Below are 21,207 nucleotides of genomic sequence, written 5' to 3'. Positions count from 1 at the left end.
CTTGGTTGTGGCAACCTAACTCCAATCTTCCCACAGCGTTCTCCGTGTGTGTGTGTATGTGTGCTCACGTGTTCGAATTTCCCCTTTTTAGGCAAATCAGAGAGGGAGACAAACCATAAGAGACTCTCTTTTTTTTTTTTAAGATTTTATTTATTTATTAATGAGAGAGAGAAAGAGAGAGGCAGAGACACAGGCAGAGGGAGAAGCAGGCTCCATGCAGGGAGCCCAACATGGGACTCGATCCCGGATCTCCAGGATCAGGCCCTGGGCCGAAGGTGGCGCTAAACCACTGAGCCACCCGGGCTTCCCTGAAACTCTTAATCATAGGAAACAAACTGAAGGTTGCTGGAGGGGAGGGGGGTGGGGGGGATAGAGTGACTGGGTGATAGGCATTAGGGAGGGCACATGATGGGATAAGCACTGGATGTTACATAAGACTGATGAATCACTGAACTCTATCTCTGAAACTAATAATATACTATTAATTATTATAATTATTCAATTGTAATATAAAATTCAATTAATTCAATTAATTACTGTTAATTAATTGAATTTAAATGAAAAAAACCCACAAATTTCCCCTTTTTATAAGAGCACCAGTCATATTGGATTAGAGGCCCACCAAACTCTAGTAGGACCTCCTCTTAACTGAGCCAATTAGATCTGTAAGACTTTATTTCCAAGTAAGGTCCCATTCTGGGTTATTGGGGCCTGAAACCTCAACACATGAATTTTCAGAAGACACAATTCAACCCGTAAAAAATTATGTCTTGCCTGGGGGTTCAGTAGGCAAACAAGCATGGGTGTATGTATATTTGTGTGTTGTATGTATATGCCCGTGTGTATGTGTATATGCACATGGATATATGTGTGTATTTATGCATGTGTGTATATGTGTGTGCACACATATTTATCCACGTGTGTGCACGTGTATATGCACATGTGTATGTGAGAGTGCATGCATGTATATGTGCATGTGTGTGTGTGTGCATTCATGTGTGGGTATGTGGGTACATATGTGGGTGTGTGGGTGTGTGGGTGTGTGGTGCCACGTAGGTAGATACCCAGAGGCCTGAGAGCCATTTGGTGGGGGTCTTTCAGGTGGCTTGGATGATGCTGAGATCTGATCTCTCCTCCCTTACCCCTTCACCTGTGCCCTGCAGGCTCCCACCTCCTGGAATTCCTCTGCCTGGGGATTGATCCAAGCTTTGTGGGACTTGCAGCTTAAACAATTCAGAGGCTTTTTTAAGAAAGAAGACAAAATTAGATCTGAAAATATTTAGGATGACACAAGAAATCACAACAAATTGGTGAGGCAGGAGATTCAAGGCCCTTCCTTCTGGGATCTCCTCAGGTGAGTGACCAGAAAGCTTTCAGATGTCAGCCTGCCCCCAGGCCCCCTCTCCCATTTGGGCAACTCCTCTGGCTCCCAGGCCCTGGGAGTGGATGGAGTTCAGCAGCTTCCATCCCTGCTGGCACCTGGCCAGCTCCTTACCCTTCAGGCTTCGGGCTTACGCCACGCATCACGGCCCCCGGGCTTACTCTCATCACGTGGTCACAGCAGTGGGGAGCATGTGACTCCCCGAGGGCCTGCTCTGTACCCAGCAGAGCACAGAGTGCCCTCTGAGGGTCAAATACACTGGGAGGAGGGGCGAGCTGTGCTCCTCCCAGGCTGGCATGTGGGGAAACCCAGGCTCCAAGAGCTTGTTTCTTGCCCAAGGTCATGCTGGGGCTGGAATCACATCCAGTCCGCCTCGCAAGCTCCACTTCTCAAGGGCTGCACAAAATGTACCTCCCTTAGTGCAGGGAATGCCGGAATACACAGGTGGTTTGCGGGAGGTGGGGGTGGGGGGGAGTCTCTGCATTATCCAGCTCCTGAGGGCAAACTGTAGTCTTTCCTGTGTTTCTGGCATCTGGCAGAGAATGTGGCACAGGAAGTCCTCAGGAGATGCGTTATGCTCCATGGTCTAGCAGGGGCAGGTGGAGAGCAAGAGGACTGGACAGGGGCCAGAGTGGAGGGGCTTGTCAGACGTGGTGCCCAGCGTGGCCTTTACCCAAGGACACTGGGAGCCACAAGGGGTGTCCGGCTGGGGAGTGATCATCGGATCTGTAGTTCTGTAGTTCCGAAGCTCTGGCTCTCGGGCTGTGATGTGAGGATGCAGTCAGGGGGCAGTACACACATGCCCTCTCCTAGCAGAGCTCAGGAACATAAAGGCTGGCTTCATCCTGTCCCTGCCCTGTCTGGCCTTGCCACTGATGAATCACTGTCACTTATAAGCTATGAAACCAGGGCAAGGGCTTACCCTGCTGGGCCTCAGTTTCCCCATCTGTCACTTCATGCCTACGGTGCAGGGGGAGAGTCCAGTGCAAAACACATGGAAGCCTCTTCCAGCTTCTAGCTGCCACCAGTTCTGGTTTGGAGGAAGTGCCTCCTTCCTGGGGCCTCTGCTAAAGGATGTTCAGGAGCTCAGTTCACCTTGCCAGCTTGCCCCCTGGGGAGTGATGGGGGCTTATGGGTTTCCGGCCCAGGGCCAGTGTCTGCCATGGGCCATCTTCTCAGTGCTCATGGGCTGGCACTCCCAGGCCCCTCATGGAGGGTGGTTAACAAAACCTGCTTCTTTCAGGGCCTCAAGAGAGAAGGGCCTGCTCTCGGTGTGTATCAGAGAAGAGGAGAGAACCCAGGAAAGTGCTGGTAGGTCCAGGAAAGGGTTCCGTCAGTCAGCCCTGGGCACATATGAATCAGTCAGCCAGGCCTCCTGGATGTGTGACCAACCCCCTGCCAGCTTTCCCTGCTCTATATTCTGTATGCCTGCCTGGTCCCCTGTAAACTTGGGGGATCTGCCTGGAAAGCTTTGTAGTGTCTTTGGGCAAGTGGCTCTTTACAAGGCTACATAAAGTCAATGAGGCCTCTGGCTCCCCCTGTCCCCACCCCATGCCCCTTGGGTGGTGAGAGTTAGAAGGGGGTGGCGTGAGGAATGGAAGCAGTTGTCACTTGAGGCAGGGCAATGTCAATGAGGTGTTTCTGCCAAGGGCCTGGGCTCAACGAGGAAGCACACATGAGCTACTAGGACTCACATTTCCCAAAAGCTGGGGGAGTGCAATCTGGCTGAGGCAGAGACCAGAGGCTTCTTGCTATGCGTCTGTTTCTGCACGTGCTGGTGACGGGCACTAACGGATGCGGGGTGTATGGTGGGCTGGACAAAATCACAAGCCTGTTACATGCTCTGCTTAATCCTTACAGCTCACCTACCAAGTCAGTCTTGTTATCCCCATTTTATAGATGAGGAAACAGAAGCTGAGAAAGGTTAAAGACTGGCCAGAGGTCACACAGCTGGAAAAAGCAGGACCAGGATTCAAAGGTAGTTCTGCCGATTGCCGAGGCCTGGGCGCTCACACTACCTGCCCTTCTGCATCTAGACATAGCTCGAGAACTACCCAGAATTGGGCCCACGGGCCCCAGCAGCAAATCCAGGGGCTCACTGTCCGGGGCATTCCTGCCGCAAGCCTGCCGTGCACTCCCTTGCCATGGTCACTGAGCAGTAGGGCCCAGGTGACTCTCACCGGCAGCCCCACAGGACAGGTCGACCACTTGGGAGTGCCCAGTGCCTGGCGGGGCCCCAGAGGAAATGAGGCCAAGGGGAAATGTCTCCTGGCTCCCTCTCCCTCATGCAGGAGCTACGGGCTCCTTCAGGGCAGCGGTTGCTATGCAGCCTTGTTTATTCAAGGAGAGCCTGGCAGAGGCCAGGAGCACGCCAGCAGCAGGACCAGGGGCTCTCCAACAGCCTGGGGCTGGCCAGGTGTGGGGCCACGTTGTCCTTGCCCCCTTGGGCCCATGGGCCACATTGTCCACAGAGAGATTGCAGAGCCTGGATTCCTCCAGTGACAGGGGTTGGCCTCTGGACAGAGAGGTAAGGGGGTGTGCAGGGCAAAGGGAGTGGGCGGAGGGTCAGCCTGCCTGGAGTCCTTGGAGGACAGATCTAGAGCAAGGACAAAGGGCACCCAGGGATGGAGGCTGTGGGGCGTGGGCAGGCCCTTCCTCTCTCTGGAGCCTGCGGTTCTCTGAGCCTGCGAGCCAAGGAAGGGGGCTGTGCTCTCCTCCTGGCCATGACCTCTGGCAGAGCTCCCTGAGTGGGGGCCAGCTCCACTCCCTGGGATGCTGAGGGTGAAGGTGTCGGAGGGATGAGGAAGGCTCTGTGTTAGGGGCACAGGCTGTGGGCCGGCTGGAAAAAGCAGGATTCAAAGCCAACTCTTCCTGCTGCCCAGGCCTGGGTGTTCACACTACCTGTGCTTCTGCGGCTGGGTTTGAATTCTGGCTCCGCCTCTTACTGGCTGTGTGGACTTAGGGTTTTTTCATTCTGAGCCTCAGTTTCCTTGCCTATAAAGTGGGGGTTAAGTGATACGTCCCTTGGGGCTGCCTGTGAAGGGTGGAGGTGGTAAGGAGAGAGAGGGGAGAGTGTTAGCCCCTGTGCTAAACGGAAGTTACTTTTGTTGATGCCATTATTACTACAGGGGAGATGATGGTGTTCCTTTCCAGAGCAGACTCTGGGCTCCAGAAACAAGGGTTTTGTGAACCACGTCTCCAGGACAAGGACTCACATTGGCTGGGGACCTCAAAGGGCTAGTGTTACCTCCAGAGCCCTGGGAGGGGCTGTAGGGCCTGAGCTTTGTGGATGCATCGCTGCAGAGGGTCACCCAGGCAGAGGGTGCAGTGGTGTAGCCAGGCGGGTCCCCTCTAACCCCAGGCTGCCCACCTCGGCCCTGTAGCCTTGGCCTAGGAGTCTAGAAGAAGGAGGAATGTCATGGGAGCAAGTGATGGGGAGGTGTCAGGCTGAGCTCGGGAGGGACCTACTGGGGCCACCTCACAGGCACCTGGCTCTGCTCACTGGCGTGGATGCTTAGAAGTTTATTGTTTTATACTCAACCTCTTGGCAGCCAGAAAAATGTATAAAACTCACCAACTGTGTCAAGTAGGATTATAAAGTCAATGTGTAGCCACCACCGCCCAGGGCAGGAAAGAGACGCCCCCCAGGGCAGCCTCCTGAAGGCTCCCCCACAGGCCCCTCCCCGTCACAGCCACCTCCCTGCCCCCCAGGGCTGACCACACTCCCCACGTCCTCTGGCTTTCCCACGAAGTCTTACCATCTCTGCATGCATATCTAAGCTGTTGAATTTTGTCTTCCTTTGAACTCCATACAAACAGAATGGTACCCTCTGGAGTCTTCCGTGCCCGGCTTCTTTCAATAAACACTGCTCTGGGGAGTCACCATGGCGCTGAGCGGAGTGGGGTTGAGTAGTTTTTCTCATTTTCATTGCCGTGGAATATTCCACGGCATCAATACCCATAACTTTTTTCTCCAGGTTCCTGTTGGGCATTGGGATTATTTCCAGATTTGGGCCATTGCCATCAGAGCTGCTTGGAACATTCTCATACTTCTGTGTTGGTTCACAACATGCAAGGTTTTCTCTAGGGTAGATGCCCGGGGGCTGTCTTGCTGGGCATAGGGCTTGCATGTCTCTAACTTTATTAGATGAACCAGACGGCTTTCCCCCGAGGCTGTGCCCCTGTCCCAGTCGCCAGCCCTGCATCAGAGCCTGGCTGCGCTGCGTCACAGCAGCACTGGATGTCATCATTTTTTGTCAATCTTTGCGGACTGGAAGCATCCTAACTCATTTGCATTTTCCTGATCAGCAGTGGGTCGGGGCCTTCTTTGTCTTTCTTCCTCCTGGCTTCCCTCCTTTTTGGACCTGCCCCTGGTCTCCTTGCTCAGCATCCTCATTGTGCTGCTTCCCAATCTCTGTTTTCCTCTCTGTCCTGTAGACCCCTCTGTCCCTTTGCCTCCATTCTCCTTCTGAGGGGACAATCATTCATCCATGTCATTTCTCTGCCATTGATCTTGGAGCAGCAGTCCCAGACTTCTGAGCAGCTGTCTGCAGGTCTGAGATTTTCACTGTGTTTGTACTTCAAAACCTATGGATTTGGGCCCTCCTTGTGTCATTTCTTGGGCCTTGGCTTTCCCTTTCAGGAAAATAAGGACAGAAGAAATGGCCCTCCACAGAAGCCCTTTCAGTTTTCCAGGCAAAACCTGGCATATGTCCTGGAGAGGCACCTGGAAGGTTCTAGCGTTTGGTCAAGCAGGGTCAGCTTTCTCCTGGGGCCACCGGGAAAGGACAGAGCTGGTGGTCCGAAGTCTGCTGAGCTTCTAACAGGGAGACTTTTGTGAAGAGCCATTTCCTGGTACAGGACAGTCATTTAGACACTAGGCAGGGCCACCCCAAGTTTGCTGAGATGCTGATTGGAAGAGATGTTTAATTCTTCTCAGCCCTTCAGGTCCTCTCATACCTGTAAGTGCTCACGGAGTGGAGCTCCAGCTGCTGGGCAGGGGTCCCCGAGTGGAGAAGCCAAGCAGAAAGCCTTCCTGGGGCAGTGGACTGGGCGACTTTGCGTCAGACTCCAGGACTAGGATCAAACCCTTGGACCACTCAGACCTCAATGGTGGAAATGTCAGGGAGGATGGGCAGAAGGCTTCCGAGTGGCAGCCAGTGGCTGTGTTTCAGGCAGGCTTGACACATGGCACCCAGCCCCAGGAAACGGTCCTCAGGAAGCGTTGTCATGGCCTGACCAGGCACTGCCGTCTGAGGCAATGCACTGACCAGTGCTGAGGTGCCCACTTAGGGGAGGCCTTGGTGGGAGGGTGGAGGAGGAAGCTGAGGACCTTGCCAGCTGGTGGCCAGTGTGATGCCTGCAGGGGTGTGGCCCCTCAGGGTAGGCTTTGGCTGTGACTGCCCTGTAGCAACTTCAGGCCCCACATTAACCCCTCACTTACCAGCCGGGACACTAGCTGATCTTCAGGGTCTCTTACAGCTCAAAATTCAGTGACCAGAGAAATAGAGGAAGGCACCTCTTGCCCCACAATGTGAAGCTTCGTTGATCTGATCTAGCACATGATCTGATCTCTAATTTATATTTGCATCAAGATGATACACAAAAGTGGGACAGACTCAGATTTTGAATTTTGTAAATTTGTGGATATGTTATATATCCTTTCCCCTAGGGACACCACTTACTCATCCAGTGCCTTTGTGTGGATTAGAAAAAGACATCTCATGATCAAGGCACTTTACTTCTCTTCATCAGAGAAAGGCACTAAATGTAGCAAATCCGTAGTGTCTACAGTGTGAATCATGCCCCCTTAATTATGATGCCTTGTGCAGTGCCCAACCTGAACAATCCCACAGGGCGGCTGTGCTTGTCACCTACTGCCATAGTCTTCCAAACAGAGCCTACATAAAATTTTTTCTCAACCATGGGCCTTCCCATGTCTTCTAGACCAATGATCCTTATATCAGAATTCACGGCCCTAGACATATATGCAGCTCTTTCCTTCCTCTCTCTGTACCCACCTCCCTCCCCCCCCAACACACACACTGAATTATTGCAAATGGAAGGCTTCATTCTTCAGCTGTGTTGGGAATAAAAATGGTTGAGAAGTTCTGCTTTGGGCTCTTGGCCATGAGATCCACCCTATCCCGGAAAGTCATTAAAACGCAGGCACTGACTTCCTCCTTAACAGACTCTGTTCTGGTAAGAAGGGATCTCTTGGAGCATTTCCCAGCAAGGTAATACTTGGGCTGCTCTTCCAGGTGTCCTGCCCCAGCCTGTCCACGGATGCGTGCTTGTCCCCGAAAACTTATGCAATGAAGGACATCCGTCAGGTGGCACCTCCATGCTACCACAATATTACCCCTGAATTCTTGCTTCGGGGCTAGACAACTTGAAATGCTTTTCATATTTTATTGAATACTCTCAGTAATATTGTGAGAAAGGTGTTATTATTTCCCTTTTGCAGTTAAATTGAAGGCCAGAGAGGTTCAGTAATGCGTTGTAACGTGTGAAGTCACGCAGCTAGTAGGCGATGGAATTAGTGCAGGGCTGTTAACTCCTGAGCGCACACTGTCCTCTCATGTCTCCACTGATTAGTTCTAGGTCTCCATCCAGCTACTTACCCTCTCTGAGCCTCGGTCTTATCATGTATAAAATGAAGACAATAACATCTGCCATGTTGCGCTATTTCAAAAGCTAACTAGAACCATCTGTGGCAGTACCCGGCCCTACGCCTGGTGCAAACCAGCACGGAACTAAGAAATGTTAGTTCCCTTCCCTGTTTCTTCTCAAGAAAGCTGTCTGTGAAGATGTGCTATAGTTTTGACTTCTTCATGCATGTGTGCTGCAACCGGTTATGGAGGTCTTACTATGCGCCAGGCACTGTGTTCGTCGCTTTGTGTTTCTCTACAGTCCTGTGGGCCTGCTAGCTGATGCACCCCCTGCTGTCTGGAGCACAGAGGGTTACAGGAGGATCGACCCCACCTGATCCCATTACAGCAGGGAGGTGGCATCTGCAACCAGTGGGTGTAGCGCCAGAGCTGGTGAAGGGGCCCGGGAAGGGGCATTAATGGTGGGGAGGGGGGGATGTCATCTGTGAGCTGCCTTCCTGCCAGCCCTGAGTGGGGAGCCTGAGTGGGGGTCCTTGGGCACCTCTCCCAGGGATTCTGGTGGGCGTGGGGATCAGTCTCCCAGTTTTGGAGGAGATGGCTCCTGGACTCCCAGTCCCAGAAGTCAGATAATGTCATTCTTCTCCTTGAAAAGTCTTTAGAGTTCCCCTTGCCTGCAGAGCAAGTGCAGACTCTGAAGAGCACTATGGGTCTCCCCACACTGGCTCTCCACCTTCCCAGGCTCGGGTCCTCCTGCCACGCCCCAAACTCACAGCCTGTTTGTTCCTCCACGCCTCTACTCAGACAGTTTTCTCAGCCTGCGAGGCCTTCCTCACTTCCCTCCTCATCTAGACCCTGCTTCTTTCCAGGCCCGGGGAGGATGCTGCTTTCCTGTGGGGGGTCTCCAGGTGCCTAGTCAGACAGCACCGCTGCCCTCCCGTGTGCCTGTCCCCGCCCAGGACCCACTGTGCTCCAGCCAGTGTCACGGCAGGTGTTGCTTCCCAGCACAGCAAATCCCAGGTGAGAACTGCGGGAGGGCCCGGCCTGGCTAGTCTGAGCCTCTGACCCTACGGACCTGTCTGTCTCCTCCATGTGAGGGGCACCCGTGTCACCTGGATCTGTCTTGCAGGGACGGAGGGCTGGCCCATCATAACTTTAAAGATGGTGCATGGGCAGAGGAAGGGAGAGGAAGAGTTTACACCTGATCTTATTGACTGTCTAGCAGCAATGGTGCTGAATTTTTTTGCACGTGACTTCACTTAATCCTGACCAAACCCTTTGGTAGGACATTTTTTTAATTGAAGAAACCAAAGCTCAAAGGAAATAAAGAAATTTCTTGTTAATATGAGAGGGGCAGAGCAGGGTTCAAACCCAGCTGTGTTTTACCTCAAGGCTAAAGATCTAGGTGTCCTGGGGGTGGAGGGGTGGTATTTAGGAGCATTCTGGGCTCGGGGTGTAGGGTGGGAAGGCTGCCCATCTGAGGCCTCTGTTTAGAAGAGAATGTTTCAGTGGGGGATATTTTTGGGTTCAAAATCGAAGTTTGTTCACTCTTCCATCTTTGCCCTATTCCCCTTCTCTACCCATCTTGACATGTCACCACTGTTCCCCCCCGCCCCAGTATGTTCAAGGAGGTAAGAACTCTGACTTCTTGGAACCCATGCCTCTCAGAGGTCTCTAAAAGGAGGAGTGGGTAGTGTCACAGCCACACGAGGGAAGTTGCACCTGTGGCAGCCCCGAGGTGTGTGGGCAGCTAGGGCTGCATCTCAGGACTGGGCCCCCATTCTCTCCTGGGCCTCTCTGCAGGTACAAGCGTGATTGGGATCTTGTCGCTGGGCCTGACATTCTTTACAGGGCCAATCCTAGCTTTGTTTCCTTTCCACTTGAAACCTGAGTCCCCTCTGTGGCCTCTCTTCATTCCTGTGGTGCCAATCACCATGGAACCTGTGTAGCTATAGCTCTAGTGGAAGGAGCAGACAATGGTCAGTTACCTTGGGCCACTCCATTCCCTAAACTGGGAGGCCAAGGGTGGAGGAGCCAGCTCTCTTGGGCAATCCAGAGCCTCAGGGAGTAAGGACAGAATTTTGGTCCCCAGAACCCACTGGCTAGTCATCCTGTAGGTCAGGGGGTGGCTGTTCCAATAGAGAACAGTCATTCCTTGGTGCCCAGAACAGAACAGTGCCAGGTGCAAGTGGGGGTTCAGTGAATTGTGTCTTGGGGGATCAGATGCTAAGTATACTTGATGCTAAGGCCCAAAGTTTTATCCACATTTGGGCTGGGATTTCTGATCTTGGTTTTTATAGTTTGTACATGAATTTTTAAGCTCCTACCAGGTTGTGGGCCTCTGTGACTTTCCTGGGGAGGTGCTACCCATTGTTTTCACATAAGACATAAGACATGGTCATTAGCCACATGCAGCTGTGGCCACTTCCCCTTGGGCAGGTGCCTGGGAGATCCTGCACACAGACCTTGTGGGTCTAGAGGTCACACATTGTTGACACGGTCAGGAGCAGGCCTGAGAGGGGGTCTGGTGGCTGGGTTGCCCTGGCAGGCTATGACGTGGCTGCAGGTCTCTTCTCTGTGCTGCAGGTGTCCCCGGGGCATGGAGTAATATCAGCTTCTGGCCCAGTGGCCATTGTGCCTGCTGAGGAGGTTGTGGCAAGTGGGGAGGGGGCTGTCTTGTTCAGAAGGCCCTTAGCAGTAGCGCTGGCCACTGAGACATATGCCATCTGTACTCTCAGGTAGCTCCAAATTTTCTCTTTAGTCTCCTAGAGAGTGATCACTTTGGGGAAACTGAGGCAGTAATAACCACTTTGACAGCATAAGGTGAGAAGCAGGGCTGAGATCTCAGTCGGAAGTGAATGCGAACTGTAGCCCAGTGGTTCTCAATCCTGTTTGAACATCAAAATCACTCAGAAGTCAAGAAAAAGTAACCGAACAGATTCTCATGACCTGGTCCCTAGAAGACTCTAATTCAGCAGAGGCCAGAGGTGGGGCCTTGGAATCTGTCGTCCTTTCTATTTGTTCCCGGGTGGCTGTGATCCGCAGCCAAGGCTGAGAACAAGGGCTGTAGCTAAATCTCGCTTTTCTGCATATAATTCACATAGAAAGCCAATGCTCTGGTTAGAAATGGCAGGTTTCACTGTCTGCAATGCCTGGGCTCTGGCTTGTTTTGCTTTAATTCAGCTGTGGATGGCCTGTCCCCGCCTGGAACATTCCTGCTGGGCTTTGCCGGAAGCAGCTGCTTGCCAATCTCTTGAGTCTCTTTGCCAGCCCACTGGGACGAGGGGCGGGTTGTTGAGACCTCTTCCACCACCTGCTTGGGAGAAGTGCTGGGTCTCAGGGACATTCCCTTGTGGCCAAATACTTATCCTAGTAGTCAGCAGACAGGGAGCTGTGAGGAAAATTCTCCTTGGACAGGGAACCTGAGGGCTTGAGGACGTAAGCAGAGAGACCAGGCAAAGGCTGAGCTGGAACCTCTGTTGGGGCCAGAAGTGTTGCTAGGAGCTGCTCTGCCTTCTGGGGCCAGGGTGGGGACGGTGGCAGGCTGGCTTCCAGACGGAAGGAGGTTTTCTCAGTTTCTGAGTTGGGTTTTGCTGCTCAGCAAAAGGAAGTTGGCACTGACTGCATCCTGCCCTGTCCCCAGATGATACCTCGAGGGAGCTGCTCCAGAGTAGAGATTGGGAGATGTGGCCTTTACCCCTGATTTTGTCACTGATCCACTCTGGCCATCCACCTCCCTACCCGTCGAGGTGAAAACAGGTCACCCTTATCTCAGCAAAGACTATTAAATTGGGTGAAGTCACATGGTGAGACCCTTGTCACATGGAAAGAGAATGAAGTCAGGTCCGGAGTGAGAGCTGATGATTGACCCCAGGGGATTAAGGGAGACCAGAAAGAGGCTTGAACTGGTCAAGCAGTTGGCCACAGGGCGATGCGGTGACTCTCTGACAGGGTCAGAGGTGTATGGCTTGGTGAGAAGGTGGGCCATGAACTTCGTGCAGATAGAGGCTGGCACGTCCTGAGAGAAACCAGGGAGCTGCTTTCTGGGGAGACCCTGCCACATCCTGAGCGGTAAGCGGAGTCACGGAGCTCTACATGTGTTACGAGCTTCCGGGGAAGCAGGCAGAGAAAACAGGTTTTTGGTTTTGTTTTTGTTTTTTTAATTCATGAGAGACACAACACAGGCAGAGGGAGAAGCAGGCTCCACGCAGGAAGCCCGATGTGGGACCTGATCCTGGGACCCCTGGACCACACCCCGGGCCGAAGGGAGACACCAAACCACTGAGCCACCCAGGGATCCCCAGAAAACAGGTGTTTGAAGAAAATAGAAACTAATAGAGAAAGAAGACATCAGATTCCGCCTTGATAGATTCCACCTTCCCCAGAGACCCTAAGGTGTCCTTGTCAAAGCCACAAGTTTAGCCAGCTTAGCGACTTTCGGTGACACTCTTCGTAAAACAGCCCTGCTCACGGTCATGCGGCCTTGGCACTTGGAAAGTTTCAAGTGTCTCAGAGAGTCAGAACGTCAGAAAAGAGATGTCCTTTGGTCCAGCAGCAAATTTTCTCACTGGGAGAGTACTTCGGCTCCTGATGGGCTTCCTACAAAGTCATTTAAAAAGTGTGTTATCTGTGCGGACTTCGCTCTGCCGCTCCCTACTGTAGGCCCTGGATGTTTCGGGCTGCAGCCTTCTGGACGCCCGAGGACTGTGTTTACAGCCCAGGAAGTAGCACCTGCCTCCGGACAACCTCCTGGCAGCTTCTCCACCCAGGGCATGGGCAGCCGCGATGCTGTCCCTCCAGGTAAGGGGCTGCACTCTGCCTGGGAGACGTAGCAGGCAGGTGGCTATGCCTTTCCCCCCGGCCCAGCTCTCTGCTGGCTGACGCTGGCCGTCCATGCTCAGCTTGTTGTCTGGGGGCTTCCTGGCCCCAGGGAAAGGCTCAGAGTGTTCTAGAAATTCACTAGAGGCTGAGCTGTGCCTCCATTGTCTGTGTTGGTGGGCTGGCTGAGGAGCTGGCTTGTTTTGTGGTCAGAGGACATGAGGCTGGGCTCTCAGGGACGGCTGGGTGTCTCTGTCTCTTCGGCTGACAGGGCAGGAGGATGGGAACAGCGTGGCTAGCTCGCTGTCGGGAGGTGGGGTTCCAGGTCTGATGCTCTGCCTCTGGGAGCTGGCTACATGAACCTCAGTGTCCTCTGGAGAGTGAGGAGATCCACAGGTCCTGCCACAGATGGAAGGGGTGCTAGTGAGGTGGGGAGCTGCTTTTCCCTGGAGAGGTTGGAGCCAAGGCTCTGGGATGACTTGGGAGGGAGGTAGAGGACCCTGCCATGACAGAGTCGTTCAGGAAACAGGTCATTACCTAGGGGCAGAGCACCCTGGGGCTTTGATATGTTAATGTAAGAACAATTTTAATAATTTAGTGCCACATCAGATCCTGCTGGACATTAGATTCTTGTAGGGAAGTGCTGAAAGCTTAAGAAAAACCTAGAAATCTAGAAATAGAATGAAGGTGTGACCGTATGAACCCCTAATCCTGTCCAACTCCTTTGCTTCACTGATCTGGGGACTGAGACTCAGAGAGGCTAGCTTATTTCCTCAAGGTCCCACAGCTGACAGAAATAGCAAGGGAGCAGACTCCTGACTCCTGGTCTAGGGACCTTCCACCCGGGAGTGGGTGTGCTGGGTTGCACCTTGGTGGGGGCTTCTCCAGCTGGTGGTCCTGAGATGTACCTCAGATGGGGAGCCAGGGGGTGTAGGGCCAACGATTCAGCTTGCTAACATTTAAGTGCCTCCTGAGCAGGTCCTGCAAAGAAGACTAGGACGGGGTTCCTGTGCCAGGGTGTGGCAGGGTGGGGTGGGTAAGGTGGAGCACGCCTGGGCTGCAGTGGGGACACGGAGGAGAGGCAAGGCTTCTCAAAGTAGTGACTGCTTAGCCGAGGCCTCCTCCCCACTTCCTGACCCTCAGCTCGGGGCCCCACCGCTGGGCTCCGAGCCCCACACTGTCACTGCCTATTCCTCATCGTCTCCCCCACCGGCCTTCAGGCCTTGCCCAGGACAGTATCACTGGGGACTGGGGCGCAGAGCCCCTGACAGGCAGCGTTTGATACATATCCGCAGTAGGGATCGACCGAATCAATTTGCTGAGCCGGGGAGGTTTTGGAGGAGATAAAGGGTCAGTGCAGGACACGCTGATGAGGGGCGGGAGGACTCTCAGGAGAGGGTTGTTGGGCAGGTAATTAAATGCTCTGCTTGGCCACCAGCCACCGTGGGGAGAGGTCAGGGTCGAAGCCATAGATTGGGGGTTACTGCATGAAGGTGACAATTAAAGGCATGGCAGGGAGAGGCCCATGTGAGCAGCTAGAGGGAGATGTGCAGGGGAGGTGGGGCAGGGGAGTGTGGGGGAGGGAGCCCGTGAAGGGGCCTGTGAAGGTGTGGAGTGGCCGGGTAGGGGTCGGGGCTGGAGCACAGCTGGACAGAGAAGGCCGGCAGGTGTGGAAAGGGGGAGCCAGGCCAAGAAGGCTGGGCAGAGCGAGGTGGTGGGCTTTGGTGGGATCATGGCACCCTGGCCAGCTGGGTGCAGGGTGCGAGGTCCCCACCTTGGGCCAGGCTCTTGCTTGGGGTATGGGCCACAGAGCCCCCCATGGGGGAGGGTGCTGGGGCAGTCTGTTGCCCGTCCGGATCTCAGGTGCTGCTCTTCCTGTGTTCTGTCCCCAGCCAAAGTTCCGGCTCCGGTGGCAGTGTACTGTGGGAGTGTCCCTCGAACCAGCGCTGGGCCCCGCGCGCCCCCGGCTGGACGCAGCGACTCCAGGCTGCAGGCTTATGGAGAAGGTGAGGTTGGGGGACGAGGCCTGCTGATGCAATCCCACCATGTGGCCTTCGATGCCCCGAGTGGCCTCTCCGGGTTCCACGGGCAGCTGCCCCATCAGGGCTGGGGAGCGGAGAGCAGAGCCTAGGCCTCTGCCTGGAGAGAGGACGTGCGATGGCCTAGATGCCTGGCTGGGCCCCCCAGCTATAGGCAGAGCTTATATTTACAGTAGTGTCTGCTCTAAATGCCCCTCAATTCTAGGTGGGTCCTTTCAATTTTGTGGCTCAGGGGATGGAGATGCTAGAGGGGGACCTACAGGAACAAGATGTGGGGATCCCAGCACACCCCTCACTGTCCGCAGAACACAGGGAGAGCCCCGGGAGGGCAGGGCCTGCTGCCCCTCACCTGGGGGTCTGGGCAGGCAGGCAGCATCCAGGGCGGAAGGCGAGGAAGAGGCCGCCGGGCAGGGGACAGCCGCTGGCGTGGTGGTGTTCAGGACAGCCATCCAGATTCCCGGCCTCTTTCTGCTCTACTTCCAGCTGCAGACCCCCTTCCCTGCCGAGCCCTGGTTCGAGGGTTTGCAATGGAGAACATGATTACTCTAGCGGCTGGCCCTCCTTCAGGCTACAGGCCTGGGGTGGCACCAAGGTCACCTCTTGCTGGGTCTGGTGCTGTCCAGGATCTGTGACCTCTTTCTGCAGGGGTCACGGCTTATGTCAAGACACTCCAAAAAATGCTTTCTGTGTGTGGTAGAAACTCTAAAAGCTGGTCTCCTGGTTTGCTTTCCCCGGCTCTCCCATGGTCAGGGCTCCTTCAAGGACTAGTTCAAACATCACTACTTCATGAAGGTTTTCTAGATCCTTTTCTTCCTTCTCTACATGCATAAAGCATTTTACTGAGATCACTTTTACGGCACATCTCATCTTTTACCTTGTAATGAACCCATTTAGGGACAAATCTTATTTCTTGAATAGATTGAAAGTCCTTTAGTGGTAAGGACCGCGTCTCCCCCATCTCTGGACCTCCACTGCCTGGACAGTGCTTGGCACCCACGAGAGGCTCTCACTGAGTGTTTGTTGAATGAGCACTTGGATAAGCCAGTGTCTGCGTGGAAGCATGCTTTGTTCTGAGTCACCTGAACTCTTTTCAATCTGCATTTGGTATTGTTGGGTATATATTTATATATTTTAAAGATTTTATTTATTCATAAGAGACACAGAGAGAGAGGCAGAGACACAGGCAGAGGGAGAAGCAAGCTCCTTGCAGGGAGCCTGATGTGGGACTTGATCCCGGATCCCAGGATCACACCTTTAGATGAAGGCAGATGCTCAAAAAATGAGCCACTCAGGCGTCCCTATTGTGGGGTATATTGAATGAATTGGTTGGGGTCCTGGAACTTGCTGCTGGATGGTGGTCCCTGAGCAGAAGGTCTTCCCTAAGTATTTATGGCCTCATGTCTGTGCTGTGATAGGGCTACATGTTGACTCCCCTTTCTTCCCTCAAGTAGCTCATGACACAGGTCTTGTTAAGGTTAGGCTTCACAGAGGCTGTTGAATGAATGAATTGAGCCAAGGAGCAATAGTGACGCCAAGTGATCAGGATTCATGGGGCAAGGCCGGATGGTTCTAAGGGAGCAGCACCGAAGAGTTGGCTGGTGCCCCGTGCTGCCGTGGGTGCTGTGTGCCTAGCTACTCTTGCCTCTGTCTCCCTCAGGCTCCCTCCAGCCAACTCTGAGCGTCCCGCTGGAGAAGCCGCTGCACCTCTTGAGTGGATGCAGGGACCCCAGCAGCCTCAAGCTGGATGCCCCCCTGAAGAGCTGGCAGGCCAGGAATGGCCACCCCAGGAGCCTGGCCACCTTGTCCCTGGGGTCCAGCCCCCCAGCACCCTTCTCCTCTCTGGAGTCTGAGGCCAACAGTGTGGCCCGGGACACCACCCAGATCAAGGACAAGCTCAAGAAAAGGAGGCTCTCAGAGGGGTTGGCAACATCCTCCCGAGGTGAGCCCTGGGCCCAGTGCACCCATCTCCCACCCACCCTGAGGCCAGGGACCCCAGGCTACCTGGCTGTGAGGATCGGTAGGTCTCTGCTGGCAGCTGGGTTCTCTCCCAAGCTGGTCAGGGCGCACCCAGCGAGCTGCCCTCCCGGGAAGGCCACCTTCCACCTGGGCTCTGCAGTGGCCTCCCAATGAAGCTCCCCATTCCCCCTTGCCTCCTTCTCCTCCTGCAAATCTTCTCTCCAGAAGGATCTTTCTAAAGTGCCGACCTGATCATGTAGTTCCTCCCACTCCCACCAGTGATGCCTAGAACCACCCCATGGTTTGGGGATGTGCTTACAGTAAGCTCCTAAACAGTCCCCTGTGCACGAGGCTGTCTGTCCTCACCCTTTGTCTACACCACACTCACCCCTGCTCTCTGCTCATCAGATACACTGCCCCCCCCCCATTCTGGAGCAGGTGGGCTCCCTCCAGCCTCAGGCTCTGACAGGCTACCTCCTCACCTCCCTCCATTGCTCGCCCATCCTTCCTGCCCAGCTCAGAAGCCTTCCTCAGAGGGGCCTTCTTGCCTCCCCAGTCTGCCTCCGTCCCAGTGACACTCTCTACTAATGCCCTCCAGTTTTGCGTCTCAGCTCTTTTCACAGTTTGCATCTGTGTATTCACTTGTGTGATTATTTGTTCCACATCTGAATTTTGGACTTGGCGGTATTCTCTAAGAGGGCGGGCACGGAGAGAGTTGCCTGGCAAGGGAGATTCTCCAGAAACGTTTGTTGAGGAGATGAGCAAAGAATTAAGCAGTGGGAACTTTATATTCCAGTAGTGGACAAACCAGGAAAACGGGCCAGGTTCAAATCTCAGTCCTGACACTGGCTGGCTCTGGGACTTTGGGCAAGTCACCCCTTCAACCTCGGTTTTCCTGCAGTGTGATGGCGATAGTAATATGCCGTGTGACAGAGTTCAGTGACAAATCGTGCACAGAATTCTCAGCACCTGGCGTTGTGGGTAGAACCTAATAAATTTTCATTTTCTTTTCTCTCTCCTCTTCTCCTGGACAAATCGTGTCACTGGGTCTTTTCTTAGCTCAGTGAATGCTTGAGCAACAAGGAATAAGAAGACTTGAAGTCTTAGGAAGAAGGGGGACATCCTGTTGAGGGGCAGGTGGTTGCCGCTGTCAGACTTGGGGTTGTACCTGGCCAGCCCTGCTTCCCTTGAGGTCTCCCTGGGGCATGATGGTGCCCAGGAAAATGCAAGGGAGCCCCTGTTAGGAGTCCCCCTGGGGCTGGACATTATGGAGGCGGCAGGTGGGGGGGTGGTCAGAGTGCTTAGAATTTCCAGGTGGCTCAACTTCTGGAATTGCCGGGCCAGTGACTCCCTCCTTGAGAGGTCTGAAGTCTTTTTCTAGACCTGTCATCTCTTTTTTTCACCAAGTTCTAGTATAGGAGAAAAAGAACAGGGGTTGTTCTATGCAATGTACAGATGGGAAGTGGTCTTGATTTATCAGGTCCCTCAGCAAGTGTGGTGGCACAGTGCCCACTGGTCCCCTGAGCAGGCCTGGGCTGTCCTCTCCACCCTGGACTGAGGCTATGTTGGCCTCTCTATGCCACCACCCAGAGGGGGCCCAAGGTGGGTACCGTCTCCACCCAGCTTGTGACCCCGTCCTTACATCTCTCCCTTCAACACGCTCACAGAACTGATGACAGGGCAAAGCAGAGCCAGGCTGGGCAGGGGAGCCAGAGAAGCTATTTTGACTTGGTTGTTTTGATGCAGCTGCTTTGATGTAGTTGGAACGAAATGGCCTTTGAAAGTTACACACTCATTTGTTTTTTTTCACCACCATAGGGACGGCAGGGACATGCGGCTGCTCCCGATGGGGTGTGGCGAGGGGCAGAGAGGATGCCTGTTGGGCACATAAGTTACTCGTAAAGGAGCTGAGAGTGTAATGGTCTGCTTTTAGATTAGGTCAGGGTGTCCCCTGTGTCAAAACAGCAGCACCCCTACATCATCAGCTGAAAAGGACGGGGGCACCGAAGTCATTTATGGGCACCCGCCATGTGCCAGGTCCTTTCGTGGTGTTGTACGCAAGTCGTTGAATCTTTGGATAACCCCTTGACGTCACTCCTTTCATTTCACAGAAGAGCAAATGGGGCTTCAGAGACTTGCCCAGCTCCCCCAGCCACTAGGCCGGCCCGGAGCCCACTGGCCTCAGTCCTCGTCTAGTACTGGCGTGCTTCCCTTCCTGTCCAGCCTGCCTCTGAATTTTAAATAGATGACTTTGATTGGCTCTTTTTACCAAATTTTATAGAAATGGGAACAGACCCTCAGCAGTGTCGGCTTGCTCAGCCTAGAGGTGGGGGTGGGGCTGGGGTGATCTCCTCCTCCCCTCACAATCCCAGGCATCCCTGGAACATATGGCCCTGTTGCCAGTACCTGGATTCCCTCACTCCCCGTGCTCCTGGGACTAACTTATGCCCCACCCCTCCCAGTCTCCCTGGATCCTGTGGGAGCTCCCAAAGGAGTTCCTCTGAGGAGTGCCATCCCCCGGGCCACCTCACAGAGGCTCCTGAGACTGCCCAGGCCGATGCCTCCCATCCAGAGCATCCCCACCACCCCTGAGGCCGGCGGAGCCAAGGAGAAGGGCCTGGACCCACCTGGGAGCAGTCAGGGTCCGCAGGGGCTGAGACCCGGTGCCCAGGAGGTAAGGTGGTTTGGCTGCTCGGAGTTTTGCCTGTCTGTCCTGTCTTTATTTTCATTCTTTACCACCCAACCCTGGTCCCTGAGCCCTGAGCTTCTCTGGAGGTGTGCGAGGGGCTGCCTTCAAGGGCAGGGGTGGCACTGGGAGGGGCATCTTCCCCACAGCATCCAAAGCCTTTGTACCTGGCCTGGGAACTTGGCTGGCTGCCCCAGGGGTGCTGAGCACAGGCTGTGTGCCCTCCAGTCCTACACTTGGTGGTCCCTAGGCCTTCTCTGGTCTCCATGTTCCAGAGTTGCTCATGCCCTGGCTTCCACTCTGCCGCTCACTGGCTGTGTGACCCTGGGCCAGTCATGGTCCCCGCTAGGCCTAGTCTGCACGTCTATAAAAAGAAGATATTAGACTAGATGTTTTTGAAGATCTCTTTCATCTCTGATGTTGTAGGATTTTCTGAAGTGAGGAGAAAAACAAATAATAATAACAAAAAGGGAGTAGGGATGAGGGGGCCCCGGCAGGTCTTCTGTTGTGGAGGGGTAAGGAAACAATGAGCTTTCGGTGTGGGTGGGAGGGTCCCAGGGTTGTGTAGCTGAAAAGAAAAATGAGAAGACACTTCCCAGCACTGCTTGTTACTCCAGGTGGCTCCTGATGAAAGGGACCGCCCTGTGTGAAGGGCCTGGAATGTGAGCATCCAAAACCTTCCCCCCAACCTCCGCTCCAGGTGCAGATCTCCAGACAATACCTGCACTGCAATGACGAGAAGATGCACAAGTCGCTGGGGGGCATTGTGATCCCGCCCATCCCGAAGGCCGGGGTGTCTGCTGGGACCTCCTCCTGCACACCTGGCTCCCTTCCCAGCTGCTTGCCTCCAGGCCAGGATGTCCTCACGGGCCTCAGGGTCCCCCGCACACGGTAAGCGACCCTAAGTCAAAACTGCCCTGCAGTCCTGTCCCCTTCTCGCTGCCCCCCGCCCCCAGATCCGCTGCACAGGGCCAGGGCAGAGCTCTGGGGGGCCGGGCACGTGAAGACTGGCTCACCCATGAGCCACTGGCCCAGGGAGGTCACAGCACCGACGCCTGCTCACGCCCCTCGGCCTCCGTTGTCCACCCGTCTCCTGAGGCCTCTGGGTCTCCAGGGATGAACAAAACACGAGCTCCATTCACAGTAGCTCTTTGTTATTACATATTTTCTTAATGAACAGATACTAAAAATACAAGCACTACCAGGTATGTGTATGGAAGTGGGAGGGGATGGCTCACAAAAGTTTTGGGCTTGAAAAGAGGTCTTCATCCTCAAACCTGTTTGAGAACCAGGGGGGTGGAGGGTTGCTGTGTCGTGATGAATCTGAATTTATGGCTCCTGAGTGACACACAGGAGCTCTTCAGAGGCCCTGGAACATCCCCAGTCAGTCCAGACTGATGGAGCCAGTGCGCGTGTGTGAGACACAGAGACAGACAGAGACAGAGAGACACAGGAGAAGGGAGAGAGGTATCCCTTCTCACATCAATTTGGGGCTGGCGGAACTGAATTCACCCATTTCTCTCCCGCCCCCTCACCTCTGTCTTCCCTCCTTCCCAGCGCTGGCCGAGGTGGGCCTGCTCCTGGAGGAGAGCGCTCCATTGCCCTCTGCTCTGCACCCCGTGTCCTTCCTCCTTTCTCCCCTCAGAGGTGGCCCTGGTGGCTGGAGGGACAGGACCCCAGGCCATCACACCCATCTCACTGCTCGAGGCTTCACATCAT

The 21,207-nt window shown here is 54.3% G+C and overlaps 1 protein-coding gene across 7 annotated transcripts in view; it reads left to right on the top strand.

The window, feature by feature from the left end:
• The window catches only part of TOGARAM2 (TOG array regulator of axonemal microtubules 2), an 84,037-nt gene that overhangs the window by 7,052 nt on the left and 55,778 nt on the right, over window positions 1–21,207 (top strand). For 2 of the 7 annotated variants that reach the window (XM_072770694.1, XM_072770693.1), the window contains 10 exons: window positions 1,164–1,354; window positions 2,625–2,692; window positions 3,281–3,359; window positions 8,859–9,009; window positions 11,941–12,060; window positions 12,652–12,789; window positions 14,700–14,813; window positions 16,504–16,785; window positions 19,265–19,476; window positions 20,189–20,379. In XM_072770694.1, coding sequence (XP_072626795.1) covers window positions 12,762–12,789; window positions 14,700–14,813; window positions 16,504–16,785; window positions 19,265–19,476; window positions 20,189–20,379 — 827 coding nt within the window. In that variant the 5' untranslated portion in view covers window positions 1,164–1,354; window positions 2,625–2,692; window positions 3,281–3,359; ... (1 more) ...; window positions 11,941–12,060; window positions 12,652–12,761. Of the gene's footprint in view, window positions 1–1,163; window positions 1,355–2,624; window positions 2,693–3,280; window positions 3,360–3,593; window positions 3,909–3,957; window positions 8,404–8,858; window positions 9,010–11,940; window positions 12,061–12,651; window positions 12,790–14,699; window positions 14,814–16,503; window positions 16,786–19,264; window positions 19,477–20,188; window positions 20,380–21,207 lie in introns of those variants that run through there. The other 5 variants (XM_072770691.1, XM_072770690.1, XM_072770695.1 and 2 more) reach the window with 4 other exon arrangements.

Source organism: Canis lupus, chromosome 12 (assembly GCF_048164855.1).
Source record: "Canis lupus baileyi chromosome 12, mCanLup2.hap1, whole genome shotgun sequence".
NCBI lineage: Eukaryota > Metazoa > Chordata > Mammalia > Carnivora > Canidae > Canis > Canis lupus.
Note: the sequence above shows the minus strand (reverse complement) of the source record. Positions and strands in the feature narration are given on the sequence as shown.